The following is a 15,980-nucleotide window of genomic DNA, read 5'->3' on the forward strand; positions in this document are numbered from 1 at the left end:
AACCTGTTGGTGGCGCTATAACAGGCCAATGTGAAAAGGGTGGGATATATTCCTCAGCCCAGTAAGAAAATGTGTGAAAGATTTCACGTAAATTGCATGCTGCGTTCATGATTTGAGGCTTTTGTTCAAAACGGGGCAATCTTGCAAACTGTGAAAGCCAATTATAGCCAATTAGGATGGAATATGAAATATCGGACAGATCCGACTTGAGCACATGACCATAGAGATACTGTGTAACGATTTGTGAGATTTTTGGACAGAATCTGGAGGAGTAATATCAAAAAATGTGTTTTACAAAAGTCGGCCTCCTGGTGGCCCTATAAAAGGCAGATGCGGAAAATGCAGGTCAAAGGTTTGTCCTTGGCCTCTAGGGAGTGTGCATGCAACGTTTCACGCAGATCGGTGCAGTTTTAGGTAAAACATGTGAAAAGCTGCCTCATGGTGGCGCTATAACAGGCCGTTCTGGAAAATGCGGGGCAGAGGTTCATCGTTGGCATCCAGGGAGTGTGTGTGCAAAGTTTGGCATCGACCGGGTTAACGGTGCCGGAGATTAGCTGTACACAGACGGACGGAAGGAAGGACGGACGGACACACACACACACACACACACACACGGACGGAGTGCAAAACATACTCTCTCCCCATGCCTTCGGCCTGGTGGAGACAATGAAATTTCACAACACAGTGTTTTTAAGAGACTCTTAAACGATTGATTGATTGATTGATTGATTGATTGATTGATTGACTGATCGATTGATCAGACCTTATTAGTCAACACATTTAAAACATTTAGGCTAAAGGGATAACCCCAAAAGGTCATGAGCACTTGCTTCCTTTGTGGCCAATGTGTTCAATTCATCAACATCGCATAGAATATGAACACAATAATTAATAAATGTCATCAACCAACCAATACAAATATAGCTATAGGCTGTATATGTAATGTAAAAAAGAAAAAACGGCGACAGTGAATTTAGGCCTCATTTGAATGGGGCCTAATCTATCTAATCTATCCCCACTTGAAGTTTCCTGATGGATGCTTTATCAGACCAGTTTTGAAATAAGCCGGTGATTCATGTCCTATAACAGTTATAACCGATCACTGCCCTAAGCGTTGGGCAGAGCCCTCCTCTTCGTCATGCAGGGTCACACAGCTTGTAGATCGGCTACTTTTGAATTGGAATCTGGAAATAATGGGTTTCCACCCAACAGCAATGATATGCTTGTTTAAAGCTGCACTATGAAAAGTACAACCACACCAAATGTATAAGTTATAGGCCTATTGTATTAAAGGGATATTTCACTAAAAAATATATATATATTTGTATATACATTTTAGCTGCATGTCTGTCTGGTGTGCATGTTGGCGTGTTGGTGTGTATGCGCCCATGCAGCTGAAGCAGAAGCGTGTGTATGACGTGAAGAGGATAACGTAAGTTATGGCTATAACTATGGATCTATGAGACCGAACGATGACCGTCACTACGGTCATAACAACGAATGATGCCCTCATCTTCCTCTTCTCGAGACCAATATATCAAAAATGTCATGCCCACATGACCCGGGGAGGCGGTCTCACCGTATAAATTATGCCCGGTGAGGGCGGCTCCGCCTCCAGCCTCGAACGCCTCAGAACGTTCCGAGCGACAGGAGATAGTGACGGTCATCGTTCGGTCTCATAGATCCATAGTTATAGCCATAACTTACGATCTATATCGACCTCACTCTGACCGTCACTACGGTCATAACAACGGATGACTTATACCAACCGGGTCGCGAGGAACAGGGTACTCAGCCCCATCACCATCTCGCTGGGCAGCTGCAAGCAGGACGGTGGAACCCAGCGATAGCTGGGATTCCACGTTCAGTCTGTAGAACCTCGCAAATGTGCAAGGCACAGTCCATGAAGCCGCTGCACAAATGTCCTCCATGGACACTCCACTTAGTGCAGCCCAAGAAGTGGCCACCCCCCTTGTGGAGTGGGCCACCACATTCTCAGGGACCGGCTGGCCTAGATCAACATAGGCCGCCGAGATTGTGTCCACAAGCCAATGCGACAGCCGTTGCTTGGACAAGGGAAGCCCCAACCTCCTGCCCCCATAGCAGACAAACAGCTGCGTGCCTGTGCCTCGTATGGCCTGTGTGCGATCCACATAAGCACGAAGTGCTCGGACTGGACACAATGTAAAAAGGCCCTCCACAGTTTCCTGGGGGCCGAGAGCAGAACGCAATGCCGTAATTTCCAGCACTCGGTTCACCGTCTGCGGAGTAATTACTTTGGGCAGAAATGCCGGGTTAGGCCACAGCGACACCCCTGTGCCCTCGGGTTTCCACCTCATGCAGTCTTGGCTGACTGACAAGGCCTGCAGCTCACCGACGCGTTTGGCAGAGGAAAGCGCCAAAAGAAGTGCCGTCTTACGAGAGAGGGATTTCAGATCGGACTGATCCATCGGCTCATACGGGGCTCCCATCAAGGACCGCAGTACCAGAGGGAGATCCCAAGCAGGGGCCCTCAAGGCCCGTCCGGGGCGTAGCCGCTTGACACCAGCCATGAACTGAGTGACAAAAGTATGCCTACCAGCTGGTAGCCCATCAACCTCCTCATGCCGGTGGGAAATAGCGGCGGAATACACCCTGATGGTGCTGGCTGCTCTGCCAGCATCCAAGAGGGACTGGAGAAAACGTAAAACCAGGGATACGTTGCAGGTGACAGGATTCGCCTGCTGGGCAGCACACCAGGCAGAGAAGCACTTCCACTTGTGGTCGTAATTGGCCCGGGTGGAAGGCGCCCTGGCATTACGCATTGTGTCAAGGACGGCCTCATCTAGCCCTTGAGGGAGGGGCTCAGAAGAGGCCAGGCCCAGAGCTGCAGAGTCATCGGCTTGGGGTGCCAAATCTGACCCTCTGCCTGGGACAAGAGGTCTGCTCTGGCCGGCAGAGGCCATGGAGACCCCTGAACCAGCTGAAGGAGGTCTGGAAACCAATGTCTCCCTGGCCATCGGGGTGCAATCAACAGAATCCTGTAGCAACCCAGCCTCACCCGATGCAACACCTGAGGAATCAGGGGCAGTGGAGGGAAAGCGTACATCAAGCCGTCCGGCCACTCTCCTGACAGAGCATCCAGGCCCCAGGGGGCCCCCCTGGCCCGTCAGGGAGAACCATAGCTCGCAGTGAGCATTCTCTCGAGAGGCGAACAGGTCTGCTCGGGCCCGGCCGAAGCGGGTCCATATTTGTGAGATCACCTGTGGGTGAAGTCTCCACTCGCCGGAGAGGGGGCCGGACCTGGACAGAAGGTCTGCTGCCGTGTTCACTACTCCCGGCACATAGATTGCCCTGAGGGAGGCCAAGCAAGGCGCGGCCCACCACAACAGTTCCTGAGCCACCTGTAGGCAACGAAGTGACTTCGTGCCCCCCTGGTGATTTATATGATAGACCGCTGAAGTGTTGTCTGACCTCACCAGGACATGCTTGTCGCGGATAAAGGGGAGGAGAGCCCTGAGGCCGAGGTGAACAGCCCTCAGCTCCAACACATTGATGTGTTCGGACGTCCAAGGAAGCACCCACTGACCTCTCGCTGTCCTGCCTTCCCATACGGCTCCCCAGCCGGTCTGGGAGGCATCCGTCGTCACCACAGTCCTCCTGAACGGAAGGTCCCGAAGCGGGACCCCTCGTGTCAGCATCGTGCAGTCCCTCCACGGCCGTAGAGCGTGAAGGCAAGGCCTTGTCACCACCAGCTTCACATGCCGGTCCAGCTTGGGATCGAGGCCGAATGAATTCAGCCACCTCTGGAGAGGTCTGGCCCTGAGCAGGCCGAGTGGGACGACTGCTGTGGCGGATGCGATCATCCCCAACAGCCGCTGGACCAGAACCATCTCGACACGCGTGCCGAGACGGAAGTGGCGCAGGAGTGTTTGGATCCGTAGAACCCTCTCCGGGGACAGAGAGACCACCATGGTCACTGAATTGAGACACAGGCCGAGAAAACCTGTCTGTTGCCTGGGTTCGAGGTTGCTTTTCTCTACGTTCACTCGGAAACCCAAGGACTGGACATGAGACAACACCTGCTCTGTGTCTGCCGCAACCTGGCTGCGAGACGGTGCGACGATCAGCCAGTCGTCGAGATAAGGGAGGACCTTCATGCCTGAAAGCTGAAGCGGGTACAGAGCGGCCGCCACTACCCTTGTGAACACCCTCGGAGACAATGACAGCCCGAATGGGAGCACTCTGAACTGGTAGGCCTGCCCTTGAATGGCAAAGCGGAGAAAGGGCCTGTGACCAGGCCAAATGCGGACATGGAAGTACGCGTCTTTCAGGTCGAGAGTGGCGAACCACTCTCCCTGACCAATGGACTGGCGTATGTGTTTTGTCTGTAACATCTTGAAAGGTAGGACCTTCATGTACCGGTTTAGCCACCTGAGATCGAGGATGGGCCGAAACCCGCCGTCCTTTTTTGGCACCAGAAAATATGTTGAGTAAAAACCTGCTTTCTGATCGGTTGAACTCACCTTTGTAATTGCGCCTTTCTGCAGCAGGGTGGAAACTTCCTCCGCCAGCGCGCGTGCTTGGATAGGGTCCCTGACCAGAGTCATACGGACCCTTGAAAAGGGGGGGGGACGCCGTCGAAATTGGAGTTTGTAGCCCCTGGCGACTGTCTCCAGTACCCAGGGGTCTGATGTATGCTCTACCCAGCTGTCCAAGCAAAGCCGGGAGAGACGTTCGACGGCCGGCCCCGAACTCTCATGCAGAGCCCCCTTGGCGCCCTGTGCCCTTGCGGGGGCGACGCCCTTGAGGGCCACCTCTGTTAGTGGCTCGGGATCTAGAACCTTGCTGCCAGTGAGGCTGCTGCCGGGCGGCCGAACTGGGGGCCCGAAACGCCTCATCCTGGTGCCTGCCACGCCCCCAGGACCCTTGGTGGGGCCCTGAGCCTTGATAGGAACGCCGTGGTCCGAGTCTGGAGGTAACAGACCGGCGAAACCGTTGAACGCTCTCCCGTGTCTGAGCACAGCGTTCAGTTCTGTCCAGTGTCTCCTGGAAGTCTGGATGGAACACATGGCCCGGCACAACTGCTTTCTCCCGCAGCTCTTTCTTGATGTTCTCAGGGAGACGCATCTGAGCCAGCCAGACCTGACGACGAGCCAACATGGCTGATGACATGGTGGCGCCAATGTCCCGCGTGAGCTGAGAATGAGCCAACACCGCGGAATCTATCAGGGACCGGGAGTCTGTGTCCTCCGCCCCCATTGTCTTACTTAAAGCAGCCAAGAGGAGGACTAATGCATTCCCCGAGCGAGCTGCACGGGTTGCTGAATTGTACGTGCGACACACCAGACGATCCGTCTTTTCGCACTGCTTACTGGGGCAACGTGGGACAGTGGTAACTCGGTCAGGGCCAAGATCGGTCAATGCGGCCATGCCCTGCTCGACCGGTGGCATGTCTCCCAAGCCGGACTCGGGAGGATAAGCCATCTTTGCCAGGCCCCTGCACCCAGCATTAAATAAGGAGTCACTATCAGGCTTCCCCCAGTTAGTCATTAGCATCCCCGAATACCCCTCTGCTTCTGGAACAGTAGGGGACAAGCGAGCCTGGGACACCGCACTGAAGACACCCGCCGAAGAGGCAGACTTCGGGGCTGTAAGTGTCATACCCAATAGTTTAGCTGCCGATAACACGTGCGACACCAGCGTCTCACTAGCCGAGACGTCCGGAGCGGACTCTGCCACCTCCTCCTCGTAGAGCGCAGATCTGGTGCTGCCTGAGACTGAAGCGTGGTCCGAACGTAGACCACTGCCAGTAAGGGAGCCAGGCGCATGGGTGTAAAGCACATCTGGGTCATCCTCCGGGCCAGGCACCCCCCTGAAGGGAGATGCCTGCGAGGACACAGTCTCATGTGACACCGCAGTTGAGGAGCATTCAGCTTCAAACCTCCCCATCCGCTCACTGAGGGACTGAATAGCAGCCAAAATCTCCCTCTGAGTGGCACCCTGCGTCTCCCCGACCTCCTGGGGGTGAGCAGAACGCTTAGGGGCCCGAGAGGTGTGCTCACGAGACCTCCTATAATCATGGTCACCTGAGCGACGCCGATGGCGTTTTCTAGAAAGCCTGTCACTCCGGCCAAGCACCGGTTCCTGGGCAGGGGGAGCCAACTCCCCCCCCAGCGCTGCCCGCCGAGCCCTCTCGGCATAGGGCAAGTCGATGGCAGCATTACAGGGGTCCTCAACGTCCCGCTGCACATGGGCTCTGCCCAAACAAACGGGACATTCCCGGTGGCCATCACGGGGGTCCATGGCTGCCTGACAACAGCAGCAGACGTAGGAAGCCATAGTAGCTCAATTACCGCCCTACTCACAGTACGCGAACGCACCCGAGGGATATGCCGGAACCCCACCAGCTGCGAACAGCAGTATCAGGGGCCGCAATATAAAAGGAAAACAACCCTAGTACGCGCACGTACTTGAGGGAACAGAAAAACGCAAACCCCAACCCGCTGCGAACAGTGTGGTAACAGGGGTAATAATATGCGAAACTCAAAATACCCACTCACTACACATAAATGTATGAGAGGGGATTAGCATAACAAAAACAACCCTGCCAGCTGCGGACAGCGTAGCACCAGGGATAGCGAATAGCAGTATGCCCAAATGTATAACAGTAATAATCAAAAATATCCACTCACTATACACGAACGTATGAGAGGGAATAACTAACGCAACAAAAATAAACCCTGCCAGCTGCGGACAGCGTAGCACCAGGGGTAGTAAATAGCAGTAGGCCTATGCACAAAATAATAATGTTAATCAAAACGTCTACTCACTATACGCGCACGTATGAGAGGGAATATTTAACGCAACAAAAAGAAACCCTGCCAGCTGCGGACAGCGTAGCACCAGGGGTAGTAAATAGCAGTAGGCCTATGCACAAAATAATAACAATGTTAATCAAAACGTCTACTCACTATACGCGAACGTATGAGAGGGAATAGCAGAATAGCAAGTAACAAAAACAAATCCCACCTGCTGCGCACAGCGGTCTGAGGGAACTCACGTGACTGAAGCAAACAGCTTCTTCTCACCTACTCACAATACACTCGGTATGGAGGGAGGACAAGTTAAGAAAAATATCACTTTGTGACTCTACCAGAAATACTAGTGTGGATAACTACATCGCATGCGAACCCACGCGGAATTGACAGGACTACCACCAACTTGGATGGAGCCTCCACTTAACCCCCGCAGCTGCGGACAGCGCAACAACGGGTACAACAATAACAAAAAAAATAAGTAGCCGTATCCCGGCCGTTCCGCAACAAACGGAACTCTTAATGCAGCCTAACTGAAGGGAAAAACCCTGTAGGCCAAACAAAACAAGTATACACAACAACAACGTGTTTAGCTTTAGCAAACAATCACAGTAGGCTATAAAGTCACACAACACTGCAACCCACAGGGACGCAAGGCGCCTGCACCGAAGTGTACGGGTTACCAAAGCAGTGAGTGGAAAAGACTACTAGCGAAAACCAAGCAGTCCGCATTAACAGTATATATATATATATATATCTCAAAAGATACGATACCATTCACCTACCGTACAGGTCTCATGAGGCGAGAGAGGCAAAGAGGCGGAGCCGCCCTCACCGGGCATAATTTATACGGTGAGACCGCCTCCCCGGGTCATGTGGGCATGACATTTTTGATATATTGGTCTCGAGAAGAGGAAGATGAGGGCATCATTCGTTGTTATGACCGTAGTGACGGTCAGAGTGAGGTCGATATAGATCGCAGAGCATCACACAGGGAACCAGAACAGAGCTGGAGACACTAAGGGCCATCTGGGTGTGGCTGTGCCACTACATAGGTGGGTAATGTAGTTCACTACATCTGAGTGTGGCTGTGCCACTGTGGTTAATGTAGTTCACTACATCTGGTTGTGCTTGTGCCACTACATAGGTGGGTAATGTAGTTCACTACATCTGGGTGTGGCTGTGCCACTGTGGTTAATGTAGTTCACTACATCTGGGTGTGGCTGTGCCACACCCAGATGTAGTGATTGACAATGATTGACAATGAATTGACAATTAATTCTCCATTCATTGTCAATGGGAAATTAATAGGCATGTAACGATGTATCGTATATCGATATATCGATATTAATTCCGATGATATGAATCGATTTAATAAAATAAAAAAATCGATTAAAAAAAAAAACACTTTTATTTTGTTTTTTTAGGGGGGGCTAGTGAAATATGGTGTCTGATATGAAATGTGAGCTTTAATCACATTCCATCACATTCAAGTGCTTTTGGAGAGAAATGAGACAGAGTCACTTTCAGTAGTAGAGCACTGTAGACTAGAGGGGAGCTTTGGGAGGGAGATCAATTATATAAAATTAAATAAAAACAAATTTTTCTGGAAAATATTTTTTGTTTAAAATGTAGTGAAAAATCGTATCGTGAACCTCATATCGTGATACGAATCATATCGTGAGTTGAGTGAATCGTTACATGCCTAGAATTTAATCTTTGTGTAGGACGAAAATAGCCGATTTGCATGTCCACATATGATGTCAATTCTCCATTCATTGTCAATGGGAATTTAATGTTTGTGTAAGACGGAAATCTACACTATAGCTGAATATAGGAGGGGCTAGCGCCCCTAAAAAATATAACAACTATTGAAAAACTATAATAACCTTGGAATTGTATCCAACACAGAGGCAATGACCATGACAATGTCCACGGTTGGTTGTCCCCTTGCAGGGAGGTGGGTATCGGGTGCCAGGAGGTCTCCGGACACAGTAAAGGTGTTGAACATCGGCCGGGCCAGAGCCTGAGGAATGCGGAGCCTGGCCACGCCTGGAACGCTGTGCTGCTGGCTGGACAGTGGTTCCTCATAGACTCCTGCTGGGGTGCAGGGACAGTGGACATGGAGCGCAAGATCTTCGAGAAAAGGTTGACAAAGCCAAAGGTCATTTCAGACGGGGGGGGGGGGGGGGGGGGGGGGAGTGACGCAGGCGTTGTCGCCTGGGTCAGCGGCAGGTCTGCTCATGAGGGGCGTAGCGTGAACAAAAGCTCACCACAATCCAGGTCTAAATATCACAGGACCATGCCCATGCAAATATGTTTGCGTACTAATAGCACCTCAACTTCTCCGCGCACACACTCTCATTGAAAATTAATTACTATAGGCGCGTCAGTCGCTCCCCGTCGGAAAAGGCTTTTTGTCTTATTTTGTCTGTTACTTTTTAACATTCTGATGTTTTTTTATAATGAAAATAGCTGATCTCATCCAACAACTCACAAACAACCGCCATCTTCGCTGACGCATGTCCAACTCTTCTGACTCGTCTTCCATCCTCTCCATTCTTTCTTCCTCAATTGTTTCTCTCGCGTTTCTACTTTCTCCCACAATGCCAAACTGCTGTTTCCGGAAGGCCGCTTTCAGAGTGGGCAGGGGGTTGGCAAAGGGAGGCGGGGTCAATGCTTAAGGACATCACCACGAGTATGATGGCCTCGACTCATTATCACCGTTTAGGTATTAAGTTATCACCTAAAAGGTAATAGAGTATTACCTAAAGATGGAGTATGTATGAGCCTTAACAGGTTCTCTGAAGGCCTAATGCCTAATGTCTTGCTATGATGTGTGACTGTTAAAGTGCTGTAAATAAATTGGGTCCAATATCTTGATGGTAAAGAACATGTTATTACATCTGTATCTGTACTTCTTACAGATGACCAAAGTGCTGTTTTATCCATCAGCAAATACTGGCGGATAAAACAAAATGAAACCATGCAGCGCCGAGCTGATTCTCAACCCAGCCTTGTGCCTTGTGATCTGTACACCCTTCAAGGTTTAATGACTTCTATTTCCTGACGGAGCCAGAGGAGTTCATCGACTCCCACTTCCCCGTAGAGGAGAGATGGCAGCTCTTAGAGCCACCGATGACCCTGGAGGACTTTGAGAAGAGGGTGGAAAGGACCGCAGCATTCTACACCATGGGCCTCAGCCGCCTGCAACCACAACACCACAAAGTAGTCACAGGTGACGGATTCCATTCGCAAACACAGAGAGCTTCTTATCAGGTGCTGGTGAACAGTCGTTGATGCTAAAATCACATGGTTGTTTTCCCCATGCAGTTGACGGTGAGGCCAACGTCTCCATGGGCTTCTCCAGGCCCATGAAGTTCACATACAAGATCAGTCAGCAGCAGAACCTGCAGCAAAGACACTCCAAGAACTCCAACTCCGGCTTAAACTCCCACGGATTCCTCACTTACTCTGACCGTGGCATGAATCTGAAGATATGTCCTCCCTCCAGCGGCACGTACGATGTGGAGGTGTTCGCCAGCCCAGAACTGGCAGCCACCACTCTCAGCTTGGTCTGTTCCTTCACCGTAGAGTGCCCTACCACAACCAGAGCCAGGGAGGCGATCCCCGACAACCCCTTTAGTTCCTGGGGCATGCAGCCCAAGGCCGGGTCCCTGGGGGTGGCGGGGAGCGACCAAAGGAGCGAAGTAGCCGAGGTGGAGGCGGGCGTGTTTGAGCTGGTGTTAAACACCTCTAGGTCCCTGACGGTGGTGGCTAAGCTGGTGCATCCCGAGCTGGAGCCTGCAGTGGCCGAGCGCTGCCTGGCCACCCAGATCCAGCTCCGCCGCCTCACGTGTCACGTGCTCTGCCCCTTGCGTGGCTTCTACCGCCTGTCCTTGTTCGTAGGGGACTACAACGTTTCCAAAAACGCAGGTGCCAAGTTGCAGAACGCCGCTAACTACCTGTTGCATTGCAACTACCTGTCGTGCGGTCCGGGGACGTGCGCGGAGGAGGCAGGGCTCTCCGGGTTCAACCACACGGGGGCTGTCATTAGCACGCGGCAGGGGAAATGTGACATCACCTTCCGCAACCAGCAAGAGCTGGAAATTCTCGCCGTGCTGGAACGGGACGAGAACAAGACGAGAACGACCTCCAGCCTCGAACGCCACACCTTCATCGCCTACGGCGACAGCAAGGTGACGGTCAGCGTCAGCCTGCCAAAGCCAGGCGTCTACCGGCTGGGGCTGAACGCCAAGACGTCTCCCGAAGATAATGAGTTCAGCCCTGTGTGTGACTTTGTGGTGAGGAACAGCTGCACTCGTCCGGGGCCTCCGTTCCCGCACGTCTACTCCATCTGGGGTAAAGGCTGCGAGCTGCTGGAGCCCCGCACGGGCCTCCTGGAGCCTCTCTCCCAGGTGCGCTTCAGGGTCAGGGTGTCCTGGGCGCGCAGGGTGAGCATCATCGCGGACGGCGAGTGGCCCCAGCTGGAGCCAAACGTCAGCGGGGTGTGGGAGGCGGACGTGTCCACGGGGAGGGCGCCGCAGAAGCTGGAGCTGGCCGCGTCGTCCGAGGAGTCCGGCAGCATGGATATTATGATGACCTTCGACGTCACTCAACGGGAGACGGGAGAGTGAGGCGCAATGGCGACGACGCAGATGACTGCACTACTGATATGTCATTAGGCCTGTCGCACTTATTACATACTGTAGTCGCCTGATCGCTATTATTTGAGATGATCAATTCTTGTTTGGCATTATTTTGTATGAATTCAACTGTTGAAAATGTTCTCGGTCAAAACGTGTCACGATGTTACACATCGTGATACCTTGTTCGTAGATATGCTATTTCCACAATTTTTTATTTTATTAAGTGTGTTCTATTTGGCCATAGTACATTATTTATTGTCAGTATTTTCATTGTATACCGCTATTTAAGTTATTGGTCAAATCTGCCAAATGTTTGTTTACAAGCCTTTGTAAAAGGAAATGTATTTTTATTTATAACGTTCCAAAGTTCAATGCCCAAAAATAAATAGTTTGAATCACAATTCAATTGTAAATCACAATTATTTTTATGACTAATCAATCGTCTAGTAAAATGTCATTATGGCATGACTAATTTCACTGATTACAAGACTAGTAGAATACTCATTTAGAGTGTTATGGTCAAATAATAAATAAATAAATAAATAAATAAATAAATGTGCACATTTTGCAATCATATATTATGCCCATAGCTATCCTAAAAAACAATGTTGTTGATTGCAAAATCGTTTTCAGACGACAATTAGGGATCCAAACAGGACAAAACAGTCATGATTTACTTCAATGAATGGAAGTGTGCTCCGGTGATGGGTAAATATTGATGGCATTTTTCCACAACATTCTGCTTGGTTTTTTGTCGGGCATTTTTCCTACAGCAATTTTCCAATGCATGGCTTGCCTTTCCGAAATGATGTCATAGTCTTGTCGAGAGCCTAATTATAAAATGCGTACTTTATTGCCAGTTGTGATGTGTGTGCAAAGTTGCACAACTTTTTGCGCACGTTCACGTTTCTTTCGTGTGTTGTGTGATTTCAGTGTGTAAGCAGACTGGTCTTCCCAAGTCTGCTCCAACTCATCACGGTCTTCAGTTTTTATGTCTTCAGTTGAGGTGCTGGCTACTTGCTCTGTCTCTCTGTTTTCATCATCTTCACTTTTCACTGCTAGTAATGTTAACATTGACCCACTAGCCTCTTCTGGTCTTTGGAGTAGCTCCTCTCGTTCCTCTTTAATCTGTGGAGGTTGTGGTTCCTCCTGGACCAGACGGGAGCTCCACTCCTCTTCATGTGAAACCTCCTCTTTATACACAGGGACGTGCAGGAAGTCTAGGGAAAAAAATACAATACAATACGTTTTGAATCTTGTACCTCAGTGCAGAGTTGTGGCTGGAAAGATACTCTTTACCCACATCTTCCAAAATTGTAATTTGATGCTGCGCTGTCTGTGCTGTAAATAGTGTGGTCGTTGTTTGTTTACATTGCAGCCCTCTCATAGAAGATGCAAGATAAGCTGAATGAGAGGACTTCTGAACAACCTGTATAAACTGATGTATGTAACAATGTAGTCACATTGTTTTTGCTAAAAATCGATAACCGATTCATATCGGTTCATCTTTACACCCTCTGTACCGGCCCACTGTCTCCAATAAAATAAATAAAGACCGTGCTTGAAACTTACTGAGATCCAGGTGGTCTCCAGGTTCCTGTTTAATAGAAATAGTTCTAATGGGAGAACTGATCTTCACCTGCAGACTGGACTCCACACACTGGTCTGGAATGAAGGAATAGAATAAGGACTTTGCTGTCAAATGAGTACTTTAAAGACGTAGTTAAATTAAAGTTTTTCACACTTTTAGAGCATATCCGTGGTCATTATGGGCATACCTACTGTAACAATAGATGCCAAAACAATGGGAAATGTTCCATTCTTGTGTATTTTTGAGTAATGCTAGCCACTCTATACCAGGGGTAACCAACCAGGGGTTTGAGTAATGCTAGCCACTCTATACCAGGGGTAACCAACCAGGGGTTTGAGTAATGCTAGCCACTCTATACCAGGGGTAACCAACCAGGGGTTTGAGTAATGCTAGCCACTCTATACCAGGGGTAACCAACCAGGGGTTTGAGTAATGCTAGCCACTCTATACCAGGGGTAACCAACCAGGGGTTTGAGTAATGCTAGCCACTCTATACCAGGGGTAACCAACCAGGGGTTTGAGTAATGCTAGCCACTCTATACCAGGGGTAACCAACCAGGGGTTTGAGTAATGCTAGCCACTCTATACCAGGGGTAACCAACCAGGGGTTTGAGTAATGCTAGCCACTCTATACCAGGGGTAACCAACCAGGGGTTTGAGTAATGCTAGCCACTCTATACCAGGGGTAACCAACCAGGGGTCTGCGAGCTACCAGTAGCTCGAAGCTTCATCAAAGTCGATCGCGTAGTGGGAGCCTGGCAGACGCACAGCCATCAACAGAATGTGTATTTGCTCGTTGCTATGTTTAAAAGCTACAGTACAGACAGGTCTAAAACACGTCCTCGGTTCAACGACTGTTGGGAAGCAAGTCGGACCAGCGGGGATCGGGGAGACAGTGGACATGCACGTGTTTGTTTGGTGTGGAGTGGATCATACGGCAGACACAGCAGCAGTAATTGTCTGCAAGTTTCCGTTTGGGAGTGACGGGACGTCGGCATTACAGCTAGGGTTACCAACCGTCCAATGAAAACGGGATCGTTCCGTATTTGTTAACTAAAAGACACGTCCCGTAATGAACTGATCAATATTTGCAGAAGCATCTTCCATGACATGCTAATGGTCTGGGATATTTCATAAAAGCAAATGTTAAAGCCTCAATCTGATTTCTTCACCTGGTTGGCAGTATGTAGAACAGTGGGATCAATAATACGAAAACATCATCATTTTACATAATTGTGTTTTTAAGAAACAGCACTAGTGTAAGGAGGTACCTTTGACACTGTTCCCCAAATCGCACATTAGGAGACCACTTTTCAGTTGTGAGATTTAATTTTGCTTTAATCCATGCAGGTAATTAATAATAACTTTGTCAAAATGCAGTGTTCTCTGCACTTCAGGGTCTTTTAGGCATTGATTATATAACTATCAGTGTTTATTTTAGTGGTAGATCATGGCTTACGATTGAGAATAAAACGGGCTCTTCGGCTTGAAAAGCATTACCACTGCTCTATACACACACACACACACACACACACACACGTGTGCAATGTGCATAGAGCCCATTGCATGTGTGTGTCTCCCTAGAGAAGACAGACTAAGCACCCACTGGCACCGCATACAAAACTAAGTGGAAACTGAGCTACATTTCCTAACCATCTGTCCACTGTAACAAGACATCATCAGAGACATATACTATCTACAGATTACAATCACCCATGGAGATTTTGTAAACATGACTAATGACAAAACAAAAATGTGCAAACGCAGCAGCAACAATCGTGAGCTGCTGTGATAGGAGAAGGAGCAGTGGAACACAACCACCCTAAAGACTAATCATTGTGTGTATCCCTGTACTAGCTGCATCAACATATAAATTGATTTATTGAAGATTCTGATCGACTTTCAATTGTACAGAGCAGGTGTCTGATCTATTTGATCTACAAGCAGTGATCCACAAAAACAGATCTACAAACGCATCACCATTAGGGATGTTAATAGTTAATCGTTAATCAATTAATCGCTGTTAAGAAATTAATCAATTAAACGTTCATAATTAATACAAAATTCTGCAGTTCTATCATTGGGTGGTTTTCTGTGAATGAATGAAATGCTGTCTGCGCATGCATGTGGCTGAGGAACGCACATGTGGGACGGTTTAAAAAAAAGTCCCCCGCACCTTGGTAGCCACAGAAACGTCTCGACTTTTGCATGATGTGACAGACAAGACCGTGCACTAGGGCATTCACTTCTAGTCATTGTATCTGAAAGTAGTGCTCCCCAAGTTCCATCAGCACGTAAAATGTGCCACTAGAGGTGCAAATACTCTAGATAAAGTCTACTCCAATATTGAGCATGGCGACAGGGCTACACAGCTGCCACACCTAGCCTCCTCTGACCACATGTCCCTGCTCCTCATACCAGCATACAAAAAATCCCCCCTACAAGGACTGTTCAAACGTGAGGCTACAGAGCAGCTACAGGACTGTTTTGATAGCACTGATTGGGACATTTTGGAACACCAGGACCTGGAGGTGTACACCTCATCTGTTCTCTGTTATATTAAACACTGTGTAGACACAGTCACAGTGGACAGGTGCATCCATGTGTACCCAAACCAGAAGCCCTGGATGACAAGAGAAGTCAGAGTCCTGCTGAAGCAGAGGGACAGCTAGTGCTTTCAGGTCGGGAGACGAGGCACTTTATAAGGCCGCGAGAATCCAACTGAACAAAGGCATCAGGAGGGCACATAAACACATAACCAACTACAAGCTCAGCAACCGCGCTGCAGCGAGCAATGATGCTTCATCAGCGGAGTTAAACCACTTCTTTGCTCGTTTCGAGGTGAATACCCCAGAGGCCTCATTACACCTACCAGAGCATAGCAGCCAGCCAGCCACATCCTCACAGTACAGGTGCAGGAGGTCAAGCGCACACTTCGAGCGG

The 15,980-nt window shown here is 49.5% G+C and overlaps 1 protein-coding gene across 1 annotated transcript; it reads left to right on the forward strand.

Moving 5' to 3' along the window:
- Positions 1–7,207: 7,207 nt before the first annotated feature.
- On the forward strand, positions 7,208–15,709 carry LOC306941122 (kyphoscoliosis peptidase-like; the record flags this gene model as incomplete). The annotated part of the gene is made up of 5 exons (XM_079526436.1): positions 7,208–7,254; positions 8,754–8,945; positions 9,845–10,035; positions 10,131–11,430; positions 15,349–15,709. 5 exons carry the CDS (start codon positions 7,208–7,210, stop codon positions 15,707–15,709), a joined length of 2,091 nt encoding a protein of 696 aa, XP_079382562.1.
- Between the last annotated feature and the right edge of the window lie 271 nt (positions 15,710–15,980).

The sequence above is a fragment of the Electrona antarctica genome (genome assembly GCF_951216825.1).
Source record: "Electrona antarctica genome assembly, chromosome: 17".
Taxonomy (NCBI): domain Eukaryota; kingdom Metazoa; phylum Chordata; class Actinopteri; order Myctophiformes; family Myctophidae; genus Electrona; species Electrona antarctica.